General features: G+C 44.6%; 1 protein-coding gene across 10 annotated transcripts in view; it reads right to left on the bottom strand.

Moving 5' to 3' along the window:
* Positions 1-2,406: 2,406 nt before the first annotated feature.
* The window catches only part of shank3b (SH3 and multiple ankyrin repeat domains 3b), a 33,276-nt gene continuing 14,539 nt past the window's right edge, over positions 2,407-21,143 (bottom strand). The window contains exons 3-29 of one of the 10 annotated variants that reach the window (XR_009239903.1): positions 19,575-19,746; positions 19,187-19,390; positions 18,326-18,397; positions 18,122-18,230; positions 17,879-18,030; positions 17,637-17,766; positions 17,378-17,415; positions 17,145-17,261; positions 16,703-16,780; positions 15,964-16,030; positions 15,599-15,821; positions 14,331-14,506; positions 14,120-14,233; positions 13,929-14,004; positions 13,688-13,770; positions 13,087-13,211; positions 12,850-12,985; positions 11,795-11,875; positions 11,676-11,693; positions 11,099-11,229; positions 10,905-10,998; positions 10,206-10,820; positions 9,731-10,024; positions 8,167-9,466; positions 8,040-8,066; positions 6,313-7,505; positions 2,407-6,269 (exon numbers count right to left, since the gene is read on the bottom strand). Coding sequence is in view for 9 of the 10 variants with exons in the window: in XM_058624526.1 (XP_058480509.1) it covers positions 6,911-7,505; positions 8,040-8,066; positions 8,167-9,466; positions 9,731-10,024; positions 10,206-10,820; positions 10,905-10,998; positions 11,099-11,229; positions 11,676-11,693; positions 11,795-11,875; positions 12,850-12,985; positions 13,087-13,211; positions 13,688-13,770; positions 13,929-14,004; positions 14,120-14,233; positions 14,331-14,506; positions 15,599-15,821; positions 15,964-16,030; positions 16,703-16,780; positions 17,145-17,261; positions 17,378-17,415; positions 17,637-17,766; positions 17,879-18,030; positions 18,122-18,230; positions 18,326-18,397; positions 19,187-19,390; positions 19,575-19,742 (5,223 nt within the window). In the remaining variant the exon portion in view is untranslated. Of the gene's footprint in view, positions 7,506-8,022; positions 8,067-8,166; positions 9,467-9,730; positions 10,025-10,205; positions 10,821-10,904; positions 10,999-11,098; positions 11,230-11,675; positions 11,694-11,794; positions 11,876-12,849; positions 12,986-13,086; positions 13,212-13,687; positions 13,771-13,928; positions 14,005-14,119; positions 14,234-14,330; positions 14,507-15,598; positions 15,822-15,963; positions 16,031-16,702; positions 16,781-17,144; positions 17,262-17,377; positions 17,416-17,636; positions 17,767-17,878; positions 18,031-18,121; positions 18,231-18,325; positions 18,398-19,186; positions 19,391-19,574; positions 19,747-21,143 lie in introns of all 10 variants that reach the window. The other 9 variants (XM_058624530.1, XM_058624526.1, XM_058624531.1 and 6 more) reach the window with 9 other exon arrangements.

Below are 21,143 nucleotides of genomic sequence, written 5' to 3'. Positions count from 1 at the left end.
TCTCACAAAGTTTCACAAAGTCTTACAAAGACTCACAAAGTCTCACAAAGACTCACACAGTCTCTCACAAAGTCTCACAAAGATTCACAAAGTCTCACAAAGACTCACAAAGACTCACAAAGTCTCACAAAGTCTCACAAAGTCTCACAAAGACTCACAAAGACTCACAAAGACTCACACAGTCTCTCACAAAGTCTCACAAAGACTCACAAAGACTCACAAACTCACAAAGTCTCACAAAAACTCACAAAGTCTCACAAAGACTCACAAAGTCTCACAAAAACTCACAAAGTCTCACAAAGACTCACAAAGACTCACAAAGACTCACAAAAACTCACAAAGTCTCACAAAGACTCACAGAGACTCACAAAGTCTCACAAAAACTCACAAAGTCTCACAAAGACTCACAAAGACTCACAAAAACTCACAAAGACTCACAAAGACTCACAAAGTCTCACAAAAACTCACAAAGTCTCACAAAGACTCACAAAGTCTCACAAAAACTCACAAAGTCTCACAAAGACTCACAAAAACTCACAAAGTCTCACAAAGACTCACAAAAACTCACAAAGTCTCACAAAGACTCACAAAGACTCACAAAGACTCACAAAGTCTCACAAAAACTCACAAAGTCTCACAAAGACTCACAAAGACTCACAAAGACTCACAAAGTCTCACAAAAACTCACAAAGTCTCACAAAGACTCACAAAGTCTCACAAAGTCTCACAAAAACTCACAAAGTCTCACAAAAACTCACAAAGTCTCACAAAGACTCACAAAAACTCACAAAGTCTCACAAAGACTCACAAAGACTCAGAAGAAAAACATTTAACAAAGTATAAAGTCAAGTCCTTGTATTTTCAGTTTTCAAACTTAAATCCTTTAACTTGAAATAAAAACATTTTAGACCTTGAAAAAATAAACTTACTGAAACAAGAGTAAAACATAAAATATACTTAAAGTACTTAAATATAAATAAATAAGGATTGTTGTTGTAAAATGCTTCAGAGATTATTTTTAAAAAAAAGTCATGGCACAAAATGGCCGACAGACACTGGTCTCTAGTTCGCGGCCAGAAAGAAGAATTATTATTATTATTATTATTGTTATTATTTTAATAATCTGAATTATTTTGAAAAGGACACAAATAAATTCTTGATTTTACCAATTTTAATTTACCTGAATTATTTTGTGTAATATCGAGATTAGAAATGGAACAATAAAATAAAAATGTTAAATCCAGGAGCTGATCAGTTCGTTATCTCGAGCTCCTTATCTTGGTGAAAACGAGATTATTTTTTACTGCTGTTAATCCTGCCGTAAACAAACCCGGGGACTAGTTATGGCACAAAATGGCCGACAGGCGGCGGACTCTAGTGCAGGCTGACAGAAAAAGAATCAGGATTTCTTTTTTTTCTTTTGAACAAAATTGGCTGTGTTTACGAGTTCCAGACTAATCTAATCCAGATTATAAACAGGCCAAATTCTATACACATGCAGAATTAAAAAAAAAGAAAAGGTTTGACCTCGTGTCCTTTGTTGGTCCACACGTCCACAGCTCCATCGCAGCCCTACAGCTCTTACTTTGAAAGAAGCACACAGGAAGTCGCGGCGTTGACTTTGTAATAAATGACAGTTTATTAGAAAGATGACAGTCTCATTGTTGCAGAGCTCATTAGTTGTCATCGTGTGCTCTTTGAAGATTTTTAGAAAAGAAAAGAAACTACAACACTCACTCCAGAAGAAACTACAAACGTACTGTAAAAAGAGGAAGCCAGAGAAGAAGAGGAGGAGGAGGAGGGAGGGAGGGAGGGGTGTAACCGTCAAATACCATCAGAACCGGGAAGAATCAGGAGGAAAGTTTCACACAGAGGAAAAAAAAAAGTCAGGATTCTCAGCCAATCAGCAACAAGCTCAGATGTCACTTCCTGCTTCTGTGTTTTTCTTTTTTTTTTTTATTGGAAGAACTTTGACTTTAAACGACCGACCGTGAGTCAGTGTTTACGTTTTTTTTATGTTCAGTTAAAGACATTAAAAAAAACTGTGACTTAATCCATCGCCAGGATTTGACCAAAAGTATCACATTTGATAGATGATGAATAATCTGGGATTTGACAAAACCATCATTCTGATTTCTATTCTATCAATTTGTTTGATTTCGACATACATATTCTTTTTAATTTCACAACTTTTTTTTCCCCAAAAAATTGGATTTGACAAAAAGTTTTAATTTGACAAAACATTTTTTGGAATTTGACAAAAATTTGGGATTTGACAAAATGTTTTGGGATTTTGACAAACAATTCTTTAATTTCACAATTTTTGAATTTCACATTTTAATTCCATATTTCTTTGACAATTTTTTTGAATTTTGACCTTTTTTAATTTCACTTTTTTTGGATTTGACACAGTTTTTTTTATTGATGACCTACAGAAAGTAGAATTCACAAAATGAGGAACTACTTTTTCCCAGTGGAGGAACGCCACTGACTTCACTTCACCACCATCGTCGTCACAGATGACAATTTAGCAGCAGGTGAGTTGGTTGTGTTTCTGATTGGCTGAAATATCCCACAACAGCTGAATACAGGATTGTTATTGGGGACCTGAAGTCAAGGATCGAGGTCACATGACTTTGTTTGGATCTCACCTGTCATATCTTTTCCTGTGGATGTCAACGATTGTTCTGTGAATGACCCTGTTCAGCAGACTTCAGTCTTGATTTAATGTATATACTTCACAGATATACAGTATATATATATCTGTGATATTCACTCAGTGTAAACAGCTGCACATCAGGCACTTTCTTGTTCTCTGTAAAAACCAGGACTCAGATTTTACGTCCGTCATGGTGCCTTCAAATGGTCCTCGCCAACCTGCGTTTACGACATGGAGAGCTTTGTTCACGTCCTGAGAGTCCCGTTACTTGGCAACAACTACGTCAGCTAGCACGTGAGTAATGTAAATGGAATGCAAGGAATGGAATCTGAGGAGAAAATTGGTGTTTGGGAAACATTTTTTTACAACTCAGCGTCTATTGAAAAGTAACTTCTGTTAGTTCTGATTTTTTTGTGAAAACTTTAGCAAAAAAGTCCCAATTTGTGAATTTGAAGTTTTCTTTTCACTCACAATATTGTAAATATAACATGTTTGACTCCATTTGAAGGCACCGTTAATTTAACTTCTATAGGCGACTGTAAACGTTCACGTTAGCTGTGTTGTATATCGATTATTTCATAGTGGCATCAGTCAGCAAAGATTGTGTGGCACGAAATTCACATTTCAGAGTTAGTAAATTGTCATAGAATCTCTTTATTATCTTTACATTGTGTGACTTTTTTATGGCTTCTTACCATTTTATAATCACCTAAAAATATAGTTTTGGTATTACAAATGTGGGCATTATGACGCCGTATTAATTCTATACCAAACAATATTAACCAGTCACAGATTTCTGTTGCAAAACTTTTAAAAACGTGGTAAGGTGGTGTCACTTGTAAAACTGCTCACAACATTAATTTTTATACGTTTCTTTTCTTTCCTCCTGCGTTTCACGGATTAAAGATCTCGCTCATAAAAATAACTCGTCTGGGTTCTGAGAAAAGATTTTTAAAATATAAAACCTTTGTTGTTCAAAAATTCAGCACGCAAACGTAAATTTAGTTTGAGTTTTAATGTTATTGGTCAGTGGAGACAACTGTCAAGAGGATTTTGTTGTTGTTGTTGTTGTTGTAGTACTGCAGTTGGCCACAGGGGGGCAAACTAGCAGAAGGCAGAAGGCTGTTTTTATACACCCATGTATACGATACAGGGACAGTGGGAGCCATGTTTGGTCAAAATGTGAGTTTTGATGTTTTGAAACTCAACTTGTCGTGCGAGAATGTTAGCGCAAAGTCAAGCTAGCAGCTGATATATAGGTGTTTACAAAGTCTGAATATCATGTATGGATAAAGACTTCATAAACTACCAAAATATTACCGTATAAATCTTATTTTCTACTGTTCTTTGTATATATATTACACTATGGCTACATTATTCTACTGTAATATATATTATAGAGTTTATAGAGTCTACGCTAATGAGCTGTACACGGACTATGGTACATTCTATACTTCTGCTCTGCCGCGGGCAGGTGTTCGTCGCCGGTAAAATGTTCGGATTAAGCTGTTTGGAAAAAAACACGGGTTCGCATGGAAACAGGCACTGCAACGTTGATTGTGCTTCAGAAGTCGCTAAAAAGTCGTGTCGTGCTAATGTCAAAATATTACCTATAACGGGGAGTTGTAATGATGCGACATTAAGCAACGGTTTCGGTGAAATTAGCTGTTTGTTTTTTTCTTAGGAGCAGTTAGCGTGTGTTTTTTTCCTCTGACGACACTGTTAGCGAAGATACAACATTTAGCTAGATTTTTAGCTAGCTTCTTTCCCCCCCTCCCAGTTTCAGTTAAGCTAACAGTTTGTCTGTTAGTCTTGGGCTAAGCTAGCTCGAACAACCCCCCGTAGCAGCTAATTTCAACAATTGGCTAGTTTTTAAAAATAGATTTGTCAAGCACAACTGCCAAACATTTGATGATTCCACAATTTTTACCTTTGTTAGGTTTGTAGAATTTAACCTCAGATAAGTGACATGACGTCATTTTGTTGTTGACGTAATGTGTTACTTGTGTTGTTTTCTTGGCTTTTATAAGATGATCAAATTCATAGTTTTCGATTTTGGTTCCTTTTTTCTAGAACTCTATACTTTTTTTTAAAATCAAATTAAATCAGAATAATAATTTCAAAATTTCCTTAAAAATGTGTGCAAAGTTATTTGGGCAACTCCACTAAATGGCCTTTTAGGAAACTGTACATTATCTGGAGGAAACTCCACATATGGCAGGGAGGAAATCCCTAATATGGCAGGGAGGAAACTCCTTATATGGCCTGTTACTTCTACATGGAGGGTAAAGCCAAACTTGAATGAATGGATCCAGGGATTACACACTTGAATTAAAAGGGTTAACCTAAGATTTTTCCAGGGGTTAGTGTGAGGAGAATAAAGGAGGAAGAGGAGGAGAAAGGTATTTTCTGTACAGATGGCTTTAAACAAATAGCACCATGTACAGTAAGCCCTCGATAAGCAGGTTAGAAACCAGAGAGGTTTACAGTTGGAGCTCTGCTGCAGCTCTCCCTGAAACACACAGCACATCAGCACGACGTCACACTCATTGACAAATCATCATGAATTCCGAAAAACGTCACCGCCCAACAATCTGGAAATTCAACTCATTGTCAAATCATAAAAAGAACTCAGAACAAACCATTTTCCAAACTATTAAAACTCGGTTAAGTCATCACCACCACATTATTATTACTTGTTATTTCGTAAAATGATCGGCTTTAAGATAATGAACCTAAAGTTAACACAAAGTCTTCATGAGTGATAACTGGAAACTAAAGAAAATGCTAAGACACAAGAATTTTTTTTTTTAGTAAAGGAACAGATAAACGCCCAGTAGCTCGTTAATCGTCCAACTCCGCTAACAAATGGTCTTCTGTGCAGAGGCAAAGAACCCGCCTCATTATATTTGCGATCAGTTTGACGCGTCAGCTGTTTGATCAACAAACCCTCACTTGTTGAAACAGCGTAGCTCCGTGTCCCGCGATGAGTAACTTTGTCTGTCCTATGCTAACGTGACAAAAAACAAAACACACGCTAGCTTCAGCAATCAAAATGAACAAAAAATGAGTCGCTAGCTAACACAAGCTTAGATTTTAAGGTGGTACTGACCAAATCCGTCACTGAAAGGACATTGAATAAAGTGTCTAAAGGCATGGGAAGATTGCCGTGGATATTTGTTGGGAAAGCTAGCTCAATTAGTTTTCTATGAAATATATTTTCCGCTAATATGCTACTGCTAAAGATCTCCAGAAGTTATTGAATCCGTAACAACCGGACTTGTGGAGATCTGACGAAAACCTGAGATGTTGCTTCAAGTTTTAAAAAGTGCTGACACAGTGTTAAAAAAAGAAATTGCATGTAGTGACGCATCGTGGACAGCAAAGAGGAAAATGTTTCCAAAAAACGCTGAAAAAACATCCTTGTAAGGATCAATTATTTGTCTCTGTTTGTCCCTGCCTTGTTTAGATTGTAGCCCAAATCAGATTTGTAGGCATATGTGATCTGAATCTGATCTTCCTGACCAACAAATGATCAGATCCGATCTGTGTGTGTCCATAATGACATCGTCTTGTTTAGTGTTCCACGTGGATTTCTATAGTTAAAGCCCTCTTCTATATTTTCTGTGAGAGCAACGGACTGACGGAACAACCACAGAACTGGTACGTGGCGTAAATGGAGTCGGTGGAAGCTAAGACTAAGGTGGATGCGTATCTGTTGCCGCGGCGAAAGATGCACATTCAGTGGAATCCCGTGGAAAGACCCTTTCAAATCCTATCTGAGCGACTTTGACGTTCAGACTGAAATGGATCCGTCACAATCGGAATAAAAATTGGGTTGCAGTCTAAACAAGGCCTTAAAGATTAAGAGGAAACAGGTGGCCCAAAATGGCGCCAATGTCAGTTGCTGTGTAGTTGGCATCTGACCTTTTAAATTGAGAAAGTATGAGTTTGGCTGAGGGTCTTCCCAGCGTGATCAGTGGATACTAGATGCTAACAGACGCTAATGGAAAAGCAATACTTGACTGGACACAGAGCTTGGTCCGGCCGCCAATAGTTGATCAAACAGATGAGGAGACAAAATGCCACAGAGATCTTTCAGAGAGTTGGGCTCTGCGATAGTAAAAAGGTTTCAAGATTCAGTCATTGCTAAGATATCCTAGTCAGAAATGGCCTAGCGTCTGACCAAAGGTCAGGGCTTATGAGGTCACAGTTCAAGATCCCTAAAGGTTAGTGGTCAGAGGTGAGGGGTCAAGTGGAACCATCCAGCAGCTGTCTCAGTGCCCTCTCGATGTTGATGCGGTGGCCCAGTCTGGTGACGCCCAGCTCCACATAGTCCTCCTTGGTGAGGGCAGGGAGGTGGGAGCCCTCAATCTCGTGGTCCTGGAAGCGCTGGCGGTGTTCGGCCAGGCCCACACTCTCCAGCCAGTCACCCACGTCATATTTATTCCACAGGTTAAGGGGCCGCTGCCTCCATGGCCGAAGGGCCAGCAGGGGGCCACTGAGGACCGGGGACGGGCAGGGGGAGGCGTGGGGTGAAGGTGAGGGTGAGCGGGACCTGGTTCGTGCGCTGGCACTTCGCATCACAAAGCGGACCTCCTTTGGTTCTGAGGGGAGACTGAGACTGGATGACTTCAGGATAGTAAGACCACGACCCGAGCTTAGATCGGGCCTTTCAGAACAGGGGGTGGGGGAGGAGGCGAGCCCTATTGACCTATCGGAGGGGGAAGGAGAGGGGGAGGGGCTCCGGCGGGTGACAGGGTAGCGGCTTCCTGGTCGGACTGTGTAGCTAGAGCCATATCCTCGCTGGGAGATGGTGTGGAGTTCCCCGAGACTGGAGAACAACCTGCAACAAATCAAAGAGAAGCACGTACTGTAAAAAACACTTAGTTATCAGCTGATGTGTTTGAAGTGTCACACTTTGTGTTTTCTCTCACATGCATTTCACAACAGAGTGAAAACTAAACTAAAAGATCCTTGATTTTAGAGATGATCGAAAATTAAGAATCCTCAAATTTATCAGACTGAAATAAAACCGCTAACTGATTTAGCCTCAGTATTTTTTTCTGGTGAAATTGTGAAGTCTAGATTTATTTTTCACAACATAAACTACATTTCTGACAAGAGATTGTCAGAAACGGCATCATTGGGTACCAGTACCAAATCCAAGGTACTGGTATTGCCATTGATTCAAATGTAACCAGTACCCACTTCCTATCTATGGAAGTTTAGCAGTCAATTCCAAAGCCAGAGAGGCAAATCATTTGAGATTTTTAGTAGTTAGTCATCTGCAAAGAAGGTGCACATTAGTTTGCTGTTAGCTGATGATAAGTCATCACTTGGCGATAACGAGAAGTGTTTACCAGAGATAAAAACCTACGATTTACTCTCTCCACTGTCCACACATCTGGAACAACACAAACATTAGATTCTGTTAAAACACACATACACGTGCACGCATGGAGCGGTTCTATCAGGAGAGGAGTTCTGCAGTATTTTCATCTTACCTGGCACCACCTACAGGTGACCTCCGGCCTGGGTCGAGGGGGCTAGGCTCCTCCCCCAGAGAGTGACTGTCTTTGTTGAGCAGCTGTAGCCTATTAGCGAGATCCAGTCCAGACCCTGCCCTTCCACTTAACTCTAGTGCTGATGCGGACCGGCTGGTCAGATCCACAACCGACCCTGAACCCGACCCCTGACCTCCCAGTGCTGCCGGACGGCCTCCGTCCTCTGGACTGAAGCCCCGGCGCTCCTCCCCGCGGTCGTCCCCGCCCCCCCAGAGCTTGGACCTCCTCTGGAACAGGTAGCGTGGCTGTCTGCCACCACTGGTGGGGGAGGAACAGAGAGGTGAGGAGGGTGAGGAGGACGCAGTGGAGGGGAGGAGCTCACTGTCTGACGATTGCTTCAGCAGTGGGTCCCGAAGCGCAGAGCGACCCCGACCAATTGGTGAACGAAGGCGAGGCTTAAGGCCTGACGGGGAAGTGACAGTGGACGAGGAAGATGTGTGAGCCGCTGGTGGGGAGGAGGGGGAGGGGGGAGCGGGAGGAGAGGCCAAAGTGATGGAGGGAGGGAGTGAGCTTGGGGAGGAAGCGCTATCATGAAGCCGCTCATCACCTCCTTCTTCCTCTTCCCCTTGTCGACCCAAGGAGTCAGAACCACTTTCTCCCCCTCCCTCCCCACCTCGTCGTGGCAACAGGGTGAGAGAGGACGGGGGAGGAGGCCCACCATTAGCAAAGGCGAGGGGAGGAGTCACTAAACCAATCCTTCGCAGCTCCTCCCTTGTTTCCTCATCACTGGATGACAACAATGCTGGTGGGAGTGTCACAGTGTAAGCCCCACCCTCCTCCTCAGAGCTGCCCACTGTCAGGCTCCTGCGCCTGTCAATCAGGGACTGTGAGTGACTTTCATTGGACAGCGGTGGCAAGGGGGAGGGTCTCCAGCGCTCAGGGGACGGCACGGCAGGTGATGTCACCCCTCCCTCTGTTTCTGGACGCTCCACTTGTCCATCAGGGAACAGAGGCGGGGTTATGCGTTTGTGCCTCAGCTCGGGGCTAGTTTGAGGAGTGGTGCGCTTGGTTCGTTGTTCTGGGCTAGTCTGTGGGGTGGTGCGCTTGGATCGCGGCTCGGGGCTGCTCTGAGGGGTGGCGAGAGGGGTGCGCTTGTGTCGGCCCTCTGGGCTCGCAGCTGGGGTGGGAATGGGCGTAGTGGAGGCAGACGTGTGTTTAGTTCGAGGCTCGGGGCTCGGCGTTCGGGCAGTGAGCGCTCGTTCTCGTGCAGCAAGAGCCAGGGCGAGTGGAGAAGAAGGGTCTGAAGAAGGAAAAGAGAGAGTAAAGGTGGGTGTAGCTTCAAGTAAAAAGTCCCTCAAAGATGCGCTTACAGTCAATTTTAGAGTATCCAATTAACCTCTGCAAACTCCACGTAGTAAGGCCCTCGGTTGGACCGGATCCCGAGCCACTACTTGTGCAGCCTCTCCTTGGACATTAATACCATAAATCTTAAAGTTTAGCTCCAGGCTTTATCTAGACAACTCTTCATCCGTTCAGTTCTACGTCATGAACTTCATGGACTTACCCAGAGGTTTCCCCGTCAGCGGGTGGAGGAAGGTGTGAGGCGTTGGTGAAGGCGACAGGACCGGGGCGGGAGGAGGAAGCTCACCAAGGTCGTCCATTGAATGGCTCTGAGTCAGAAGGGGCGGCGTCTGGTTTTCTGACCCCGCGCCCTCAACGGAGAGGAAGAGGGATGACCGGCGGCCCTGTACTCTAGCGCGCTCTGAAAGAACCTGCTGCTGGTACAACTCCGCCCTGCTAGGGCTGCCAGGCCCGCCCCCATCTGACTTGGATGATTCATGATCTCTAAACCCGAGTCCTGGAAGAAACAGCAAAGAGAAGTACGACTAATGAGTGTCAGGATTTTGGGAGCAGTGGTTATTATAGCGGTGTCGTAACAGGACCTCCTGAGCATAGAAACTTCAACAATTTAAGCTAAATGCTAACAGCTAACATGCTCAAATTGATACATTACAAAATACACTACAAAAAGTCCTAACCCTGCTCCTCTACAGGAAGTTGTTTCAACAAAGGTGACTTCCTCCTCTGCGGTTTGGTGGGTGGAGCCTGCTGTCCCACGTTAGCATAAGGGTTTTCTATTGGTCGAGCCCGGCGGCGTGACAGCGGTGAGTGGCCAAGGGCGGGGCTGGTGCTGTGGAGAGACAGCGTGGAGGTGTGTGTGGTGGTGGTGTGCAGCGTGTGTGTCGCGGTGTGCGTGGCGGTGTGCAGCGTGTGCGTGGCGGCAGCGGGGTGCGTGTCGGGCTGCAGGGGCGGGGGCGTGTCCTGCAGGATGATCATCGACCTCGCCTTCCTCTGCCGCTCGGCGTGGGCGTGGCTCCTCGACGGCGAATCGGAGAGCTCGTGCAGCCTCGGCTCCGCGCCCGGTTTGAAGCTGGAGCGGGTCAGTCCCTCCCCTCTGGCCGGGGGAGGGGGCGGCAGGAAGGAAGGAGGGGGTCCAGAGTCGAGGAGGAAGAGCGAGGAGGTGGAGGAGGCGGAGGGAGGAGGAGGCGGAGCCATCTGCGGAGGAGGGGGGATGAAGCTGTCGGTCAGCGAGGAGCTACGTGGAAACCGACTCTCGTTGATCAGAGCGGAGATCCTATCGTCCTCGGGTGTGCCTGTCGTGGTAACCATGGAGACGTGACGTTAAAGAGACTGAATGTCAAACTTCCTGTGAGGGCGTGTGTTGTTGTGTTTCTCACCGAAACTCTTTGTTCTGGACATTCCTCTGGGTAAAGGCATGGTGGTCTTCTCTGGGGCTGAGGGCGGAACCAGACCCTGACGCTCAAACAGGGACTGAACAAACACACAAATCATTTCATTACGGAGGTTTGAGGAAAAATATGACGTAAACCCAACATAAGGGCGACATGAATGATCTTTGTTAACGCCTCACGTTAATCTCAGCCTGGGTGATCCGTCGGCTCGTCGGTCTCTGTTTGACCGTCGCCGCTCTGAAGTCGTCCGACGGGCGGGCCCTCAGAACGACTTCCTGCTGACTGCTCGCCAACATCTCATCCAGTTTCTCTGGAGGGAGGAGACACGGAGAACAAGGTGAACAAAGAAAATACTGAATTACAGCTTTTGCAACATGACGTCATGACATCACAGAGGTCGCGATGAGAGTTTCACGTTTGTCAGTGGATTCACTTTTGCTGCTTTCGCTTAAGTTGAAATATTTCAACTTAAGTGGAAAATTAGCACGACACAATGTCGGGAATCCCCTTTTAGACTTTTTTCCACCACATCCCGTCGTTTGGATGTTATAAGGACACTCGATTGACGCAGGCCATTGTCGCGTTCGCGTTTAGCGCCCTCAGCTGCGACTCAAGCCACGACCGCAACACGGGACCATCATCATGCTAAAGCCAGCGATGACATCACGACAGTCCGACAACACAACACCGTCACACGCCGTCAGGCTGAAACCACAAACACAACATCAGATGCACCATCGAGTCCATGTGACTCACCGAAGCGCCTCCTCCTGGCTGCAGAGAGAGCAAAGGTCAACAACACAATGCGGCTACTCTGACTCTGTGTATGTGTGTGTGTTTGTGTGAGAGAGAGAGAGAGAGTGTGTTTGCTTTACCTATCTCCTCCAGGTCAGCTGTCATGGACTTGGATCGAAGTGTCAGCGAGGTGCTAGGGGCTCGTTTTGGAGGGGGTGGGGCTACATGGCAAGGACCAATCAGATTAGAGTTAGAGGACAGACAAAGAATGTGGGGTCAACTCCTCCAGTGAATGGACAGAGACACAAAAAAGTATTTTATGTACATGACTATTTTGCAAATGCAGTATTTGCTTTAGTTAAAATTATTAGTCTGAATTAAAAATAATGTTTAGCATTTAGTAAAATTCAGCTTTTTATTGTAAAATTCAACCTTTATTTCATCAAATTTTAAAAATGATATGGACCTGTGGAAAAACTCCGCCCCTTAACTCACTTAATTCACTCACTCATTTAAGTTTGTTTTTATATTCAAATAAGTTTAAAGTGGATGTTGTTTTTTCTTTTGGTTAAATCTGGCGTTTCATGTGGTTGTGCAGTTAGCTTGTGTTGTGTTTGGTGTTAACATCAGTAGCTAACACTAGCAAGTAAACTTTATGAATGTTTGTGCCAATGTTGACAGCGATTAGCCAATGTTAGCAACATATAGCAAAGTAAACTTTATAATTTTTGTCTTATGCTGCATTTCTGTTTTCTGTTTAGTCACCGGCGAGTTCACCGCGTTCCAGTTGAGAAGTCAGACCACAGACTCAAATTTATCTCAAGTTAGCCATTAGCCAACTAGCAATACTCGTCAATAACAACGATTTACGTACGTAGCAACATGTCTACAGTTAAAAATTACTATAAGTGGAACATGCCATCAACATTAGCAGCAATTAGCTAACGTTAGCAACAAGTAGCACACTCATCATTTCACTTTTGTCCTCGTTATGAAACCCCGGAAACAGAAAAGTGAAGTTCTCAACTCAGAGTGTCAGAGTCTGTTGTGAAGCTAACACCCAACTACAATGGTCCAGTCTATTTCAGTGGGCGGGGCTTAGCCACAGGTCGCTGCATAGGTCTTTTTCTACTCTTACGTAAACAAATTATATAAATAAATATTAATATTAATCAAAGAATAATAGCAGGGGCACCTTTCTTCCTGATCAGGTTGGATGATTCCGATTTCCTGGACACGGACACGACTTTCATCAACAGGTGACTTCCTCCCTGTCGGATCAGAGAGACGACCTGCCGGTGACCCACCTTCACCACGTCGGTACCGTTCACCTGACACACACACACACACACACACACACACAGACACGTTAATACAGTGAAGCCTTGTTTATATCATGTAAAGATGCTGCAGGTGAGAGGACAGGTGTTACCTCTATGAGAAAGTCTCCAGTACGTAGCCCCGCCCTCCAAGCCACGCCCCCTTGGTCAACCGACTCCAGGTACTGAAGAGCGGGAAACGCAGGCGTGGGGGCAAACTCCTCGATGGGCGTCTCCGCTGGAAACAGACACTTTTCTTTTTAGTTTTAGTAGTATTTTTTTAAGTGACTCAACACTTTTCACAGCAATAGCCACCGAGGCTCATGGGAGTTGTAATTTTTTAGAGCTGGATCGCAAACTTGACCCCAAATCCCAACAGAAATCATGACTTGTGCATAAATTGTTCTCTAATAAAGGTTGGAAAAATTTGTTTTGGGGACGCAAAAATTATCCCCCATGACCCATCTCTGGGTCTTGGACCCAAAGTTTGGGAATCAATGATCTGATGACTTGTGACACCACAATTAAAGTATGGCATAGAATGTGTCATTCAGGGACAAAAACATCAATCTCTACTTTTTAAATGATCGCTTCATGTCACGGTGATAAACGCGGTTTTGTCTCCGCGGTGTCACTGGGACGTAAAAGACAACAACAAATCCTCTGAAGTCTTCCACTCCTCCTCCTCCTCCTCCTCTCTCCGCCTGTTTCTACCTTTCGCTCCTCTCAGGACAAAGCCGAATCCCTCGCTCTCTCTCTTCTGCAGCACGGCCGTCTTCTCCTCGATCACGTAGTCGCTGAGAGACAAAAGTGGAAAAAACAACACAGAAAGAAAACACAGTAGAAAATAAGCATTTGTCATAATTTAAAATCTGAAGCAAATGTTTTTCATAAAATCTACATGAAAACTGTGTATGTGCTGTGAAGTGCAGGTGTTGTAGTAACCCTGTTTCACCTGTAGGAGGTGTAGTTGTCATAGGATCCTACAGTGTAATGTCTGAACAGTCTCTTGGTTCGGTCCTCTCTCGTCTCTGAAACACAGTTAAACACATGACACGGATATTTAAATTAAAGTGTTATTTAAATAGGTGTGTGTGTGTGTGTGTGGGGGGGGGGAGAGCGCCCCCTAGTGTTTGTGGTCTTTACCCAGTCTGGGGTCGTACTGTCTCATCTGCACTTCTTCGACACAGTCCGCGGGAAACCAACCCGTTCGCCCTTTGACGCTTCCCTCCCAGAAGCCGCCCTCGCCGATAGACAACACTGTAAACAACAACAACAACAATGATGACACAGATGTAAATAAACACAGTAAACAACAACACAACTCTGAGTAAACAACGACAGCACCGCCCCCGACCTTTGACCCTCTCTCCGCGGTGCAGCTGGATCTCGCCCGGTCCCTGTGGGACGTGTGAGCGCGTGGCGATGAAGGTGCGTCCCGGCACCGCACTGTAGAGCCTCCTCTTCCTCATCTGAGGGGTCAGAGGTGGAGAGGAGGGCGGGCTGCTCTCCACATGACCCGCACCGCTCGGGCTGAGGGCACACGGGTCAGAGGTCAGAAGTCAGGGGTCAGAGAGGGAGAGAGAGAGCACAGTGAAAACACAGCAAACGGACAAAGAACACACCTGAACTAAAGATGGTATACCAAACTAAAAGTACTGAGTATACGTAAAAAAGAAGTACACCACACAATATATATTGTGTACAACAAAAAGTACTACATATACAAAACAAAAAGTACTATCTATACGAAACAAAAAGTGCTATCTTTACGAAACAAAAAGTACTATCTTTACGAAAACAAAGTACTATCTATACAAAACAAAAAGTACTATCTTTACGAAACAAAAAGTGCTATCTATACGAAACAAAAAGTACTATCTTTACGAAACAAAAAGTGCTATCTTTACGAAACAAAAAGGGCTATCTTTACGAAAACAAAGTACTATCTATACGAAACAAAAAGTACTATCTTTACGAAAACAAAGTACTATCTATACAAAACAAAAAGTACTATCTTTACGAAACAAAAAGTGCTATCTATACGAAACAAAAAGTACTATCTTTACGAAACAAAAAGTGCTATCTTTACGAAACAAAAAGTGCTATCTTTACGAAAACAAAGTACTATCTATACGAAACAAAAAGTGCTATCTATACGAAACAAAAGTACTATCTTTACGAAACAAAAAGTGCTATCTTTACGAAACAAAAAGGGCTATCTTTACGAAACAAAAAGTACTCTCTTTACGAAACAAGAAGTGCTATCTTTACGAAACAAAAAGTGCTATCTTTACGAAAACAAAGTACTATCTATACGAAACAAAAAGTGCTATCTATACGAAACAAAAAGTACTATCTTTACGAAACAAAAAGTGCTATCTTTACGAAACAAAAACTGCTATCTTTACGAAACAAAAAGTACTATCTATACGAAACAAAAAGTGCTATCTTTACGAAACAAAAAGTACTATCTTTACGAAACAAGAAGTGCTATCTTTACGAAACAAAAAGTACTACCTATATGTAACAAAAACTGCTATCTATATGAAACAAAAATACTAAATACACCAAGAACAACTGAATACAAAAAACCAGACACCAACTCATTTACACTACAAATACCTGAGTCTGCGTGTGTGTCGTCGCAGAGAGTGTGTGTGCGTGTCGTGGTGCGTCTCCAGGCTTTGGAGGGAGGGGCCAGGGGAGGAGGCGGGACTTTCCAGAGCGTTGTCGCTGGCTGAGCGAATCAGAGAGCGCGGCGACGACAGACCGTTCCCCGCTGGCGATCGCGCCCCGCCGCCTCGGCGACGTTTGGTGTAGGACGGGGTTTCTCTGAAGGGAACTACTTGGACACATGTATACAGATACACACACGTGCACAAACACACACACACAGACACACAAGAACACACACATACACACAGAGTTAACAAGCTACTGGTGCTTAGAGAAAGAGTCACAGGATTAAAATGTGTTTAAAAACTCACCAACATCAGATGTTTTATGGATCTTAATGATTTCCGCGAGATCAAAGTTCCCAGCAATGATCGCCACCTACACACACACACACACACTGTCAACACTGAAGTTGGACATGACGTTAGCTGTGCTTAGCTAGCGTTCGCTTCCTGCATTTGCCGATCGCTCGCCCTGAGGGACAAAATGGCTGCCAGCAGACTAATCAGTTTAACTCTAAATTATCTTAAGAACACGTTCACGTCTTTATCTCACTGTGACACAGACTTTTCCAACAGGAAACTGAAGTTTTGTAAACCACTCACTCTCCCACACCAAAGCCCATAGAGAAAATCAGTGATTTTAGCTCACGGAGACACAGGAGCTGCTGGTCCTCTGCTGCCTCGTGTGGTCACTTTGTGTCACTGAGGTCAATCTGAACGAAGATTTTCAAAAGCCGAAGTGACAAAATAAGACATTTGAACTTAGTGAAGGAGGCAGCAGTGGATCAACAGCTCCTGTGTGCTGTGATGTTAAAATCACTGATTTTCTCTATGGGCTTTGGTGTGGGAGAGTGAGTGGTTTACAAACTCCAGTTTCCTGTTGGAAGAGTCTGTCTCACAGTGAGATAAAGACGTAAACGTGTTCTTAAGACATCGTAGACTAAAGCTGATGCTGATTTTGTCATGTGTGGTTTTTGTTAAGTGGCTAAAATCAATTAATCCTCGTGTCCTCCCAGACACACAAACACAGAATGGTTTCCTGTTGTACCTGAAAGGCAGTCTGGTTGTTGTAGTTCTTGATGTCCTTGTTTGCTCCTCTGAACAGCAGCACTCGCGCACAACTGTCCTGCGAGAACCAGCGACGGCCATTGTGTTAATAACAAAAACAAATGAAAACATGTGACACACAAAAAAACATTTGAACATGCTAAAGAAATCGAGCTTCCTTTAGATTTATTTTTGATATCTAAATCATGTTCATGTTGTGATTTTACTTCAGCGTGACACTGGTTTAGAGTAATGAACACGATTATGATTAAAACAATTTAAAGTGTTACATTTATATCAATAATACTGAAGCAGAAGCTACCACGAGGTGGTGGGAGAAATCAAACACAGCTTAGGGCCTCATAAAGGCTTGGGCCGGCCCTGCACTGTTGTTATTATTATGTAATTATACGTGCATGTGTGTGTGTGTGTGTGTGTGTTACCTGGTTGTAGAGTGCACACAGATGCAGTGCCGTGTTTCCTGATGCATTCTGGGAACTCATGTCGGCGCCGTAGAATAGCAGGTGCTCCAAGTGCTGCACGTTGCCATAGCGACATGCCTGAACTCACATACACACACACACGCAAAAATCATAATGGTGCAGAGCTCCAACTTATTATCAGCACAAGTCATTTAAACCCACTGTGTGTGTGTGTGTGTGTGTGTGTGTATCACCTGGTGAATCTCCTGCCACCCGTTCTCATCAGTCATCCCTGTAACCATGACAACAGGACATATTTTAGCAAGGAAGGAAGTGAAATCTTTTTTTTTTCCCCACTGTGAACAACACAATTTAAAGTTCACTAATAATAAAAGCAGTTGTTTAAAGGGCAGTGATGACATCATCATCACACACACACACACACACACACACACACACACACACACACACACACACAATAACATCTGGATTGATCGCTTCAGGCCTCTGTACCGATGGTGGCGTGGTCCTGCAGCAGCAGCTCGCAGCAGTAGGGGGCGCCGCCCACCATGGCAGAGTGGTAGAGGGGAGTGAGGCCTCGACTGTCCTTGTAGTCTGGAGACGCTCCGAGATCGAGCAGCGTCTGAAACCATGCCACATACATATATATATATAAAAATGTAAGTGTTAAAGGGACAGTTCAGGTATATTGAAGTGTGTTCACTTCAATATTTGTTGTGGCGGCGTTTCCTCACCGTGAGCGCGGCGCTGTTCCTGCAGAGGACGGCGCGGTGCAGGGCGGTGATGCCGTCTCTGGTCCTGAAGTCCAGGTGAGCGCCGCCGCTGCGCAGGACTTTGATGAGCTCACAGCTCTCCTCCAGCTGGACGGCGAGAGTCAGGGGACACTCTGAGGCGGAACAGACGAACACCATTTTAGATTTTTGTTGTTGATGCAGATGTGATGTTTTATAAATGTGTGCGTGTGTGTGTGTGGGTACCGCCGCTGTCCGAGTCGTGGAAGTTTGGGTCGAGACCTTTCTCTAGCCATTTGGAAACTTTCTCCACATTCTTCTGATGAACATGTTCCATGAAACGCTTCAGGTTGGCCTGAAAAGCACGCGACAACACGTCTGCGTCACTGCGCGAACTGAGAGACAGCGAAGACACTACATTATCGTGCCTAAGTGTGTGTGTGTATGTACCTTGGTGTGTAACTTGGCCAGCTGTTTGTCGTCCACGTAGCTCTGTGTGTAAACTCTGCGCTTGTAACGAAACTGAAAACACAAACAAACGTCAAACAAAATGAACGTTAGCTCAAACTGAAACACACTGAAAAGTCGTAAAGGCACGATTAGCCTGACCACATGAGCAGCGTTTCAGAATCAGAATATCATTGCGATTTTTTGGGGCAACTCATGGTCAGGAGGAAAGGGAACTCGAGTAACCGCAGGGTTCCTGGTTTGAATCCCTGCCAGCTCTTCCACTCTGTTGTCTTTCTGCGGGTTATACCGAGATTCCTGGGCTGCAGGATCCAGACCCAGTTGCGAGGCTATTATTGTTATTATGCCATGATTAAAATTGATATGAGTATATATTTGTTGTGACGATTCATGCTACTGATCGTATAAGCGTCATCGTGTCCGTCTCTACTCCCTCATTGGTCCTTTCACCACAACTGGCCTAGGCAGATGCTGCATATCTTTGAATCTGTGTTTGTTCATTGTGAAACTGTTGGGTTTCTCTTCACTTCTGTTGTCTTTCTGCAGGACATACCGAGACTCCTGTGCTGCAGGATCCAGATCCAGATGCAGTTGCGAGGCTATTATTATTGTTATTATTATTAGTAGTAGTATTGTCGTCATTTGTTATTATGCTATGATTAAAATTGACATTGTGTCCGTCTCTACCTTGTTTCCGTCTTCCCTCATTTGTCCTTTCACCGCAACCGGCCTCGACAGACTGCATAAATCCTCTCTTTATAATATTGTGTTTTTTTTTTACTACGTTTAAGTGCCCTGCGATTTGACGCTGAACAAATCAGATTGCATCTGATGTGGACTGACCTCCAGGTACGGGATGGGCGTGATGGGGGGGAGGGGATACTCGTTCAGCAGCCGCTCCTCGTCCAGAAACTTTCCGGCTCGGCCGTTGAACGCCGGCTGGAAGAGACCATAGTTCAAAACATCCGACAGAGACTGAGTCAACGTCACCAGAACCCTCTGCTTACTGGTCCAGACTGGTAACTCTGGGTCCAACCGCAAACACTTCTGAGGAGCCACAGACAGACGGACAGAGAAAGAGACAGACAGACAGACAGACAGATGGGTTTGTCCTGCTGATTCATTCATTTTTTTTAATGAAACCTCTGTGCACACGCGGTTCATGTTTCCATTCATATACTGAATATACAGTATGTGAGTATGTGTGTATGTGTGTGTGTTCATGTGTTACCGTCTGCTGCAGGTCCGGGATGCCAATGCGGACGACAACGCTGTTCCCAGTAGGTGTGTCATCCGTGTCGTCGTCCCTGGCAACAGCAGAGCCTGTCGGGTTGCCGTTAGTAACCGCCTGTTGCCGCGGGCGATCATGTTTGGTGTCAGCAGCCGGACTCAGAGGCATGTGGCTGAAAACACACACACACACACACACAACGTCAACTACAGCTGGAACGTAACAAATGATAAACTTTCGGCCATTTTCATTCTCCTGTTACTTTACACTTTGTTACATTTCAGCTTCAGGCACTCTATAGAGCTAAATTTAAAGGGCTAGTTCAGGGTTTTGAGGACCAGCCTGGAGATGAGGACACATTGAATGTGTAAGCGGTGTGTGTGTGTCTGTGTCGATCAACATCACAGAACATCACAGTGTCACTGAATGTCTGGCGTCGGGGGAAAGGTGCGAAAAGCCTGACGTTCTAGCACATCTTGCATGTTTGTGTCAAGGAACATCAGGTGTCACGGAAGGTCTGGAGTCATAGAACATCACAGAACCTCTGGCTTTATGGACCGCAGGATTGTAGAACGTTGGTGTCGTGAAGTGTCGCAAAAAATGTCTTTCATCATTAGACGTCGTCTTGTCTGGTATCACTGAACGTCTGTGGATCATGGAACATCTGACGTCATCGTACACCTTGGTTGCAGAAAGTCTACGTCGCAGATTATCTGGTGCCACTCTCACTGGATGCGGAGCAACACATCTTTGTTGTGGAACACCTTGCGTGATAGAACGTCTGGCATCATGGAATGTCTTCATGGAATCTATGAAAGGTATCATGGAGTGTCTGCAGTCAAAGATTATCAAGGTTGCAGAACGTCTGGCATTGTGCACGTTTCGGGATCATGGAACACCTGCCTTGAGGAACATCTGACATCACAAAAAATCTGGTGTCGCAGAACTTTTAGGTTGCAGAACATCTGCGTAACATTTGGCGTCACCTTCGCCGGATCTGGAGCAACGTGTCTGTGTTGAAGAACATCTCGCATGAGAGGACGTCTGTATCGTGGAAGGTCTGACGCCGGGGAACGCGTGAAACATCTTAACGCCTGTGTCGCGGAATACCTGGTGTCCCTCTCACTGGATGTGGAGCAACACGTCTTTGTTGTAGAACATCTTGCGTGCAAGAACCGGACTGTCGGGTATCATGGAGTGTCTGGAGTCAAAGAACATCTAGGTTGCAGATCGTCTGACATCACGGAACGTTTGTATCGCGGAGTCACGAAATGTTCTTACAGAGCGTCTGTATCGCGAACGTTTGGCGTCGCTCACACTGGACGTGGAGGAACACATCTGTGTTTTGGAACATCTGGATTCATGGAATTACTGCGTCGTGGAACGTCTGGCGTCACAAAAGCATCTCGGTCGCAGAACGTCTCGTTTTTGAAAACGTAACTCTTGCCCCAAATTGCTACAGAGACGATTATATCGTAAGATAAAGAAGTAAAATTATAATCTGCCTTTGTTTAGCGTCACATTAAAAACTTGTGTCTGTGCTTCAGACAGACAGACGTGGTCACAGAC

This window comes from Solea solea, chromosome 3 (genome assembly GCF_958295425.1).
Source record: "Solea solea chromosome 3, fSolSol10.1, whole genome shotgun sequence".
In the NCBI taxonomy this organism is placed as follows: Eukaryota; Metazoa; Chordata; class Actinopteri; order Pleuronectiformes; family Soleidae; genus Solea; species Solea solea.
This window is presented reverse-complemented; position numbering and strand designations above follow the sequence as displayed.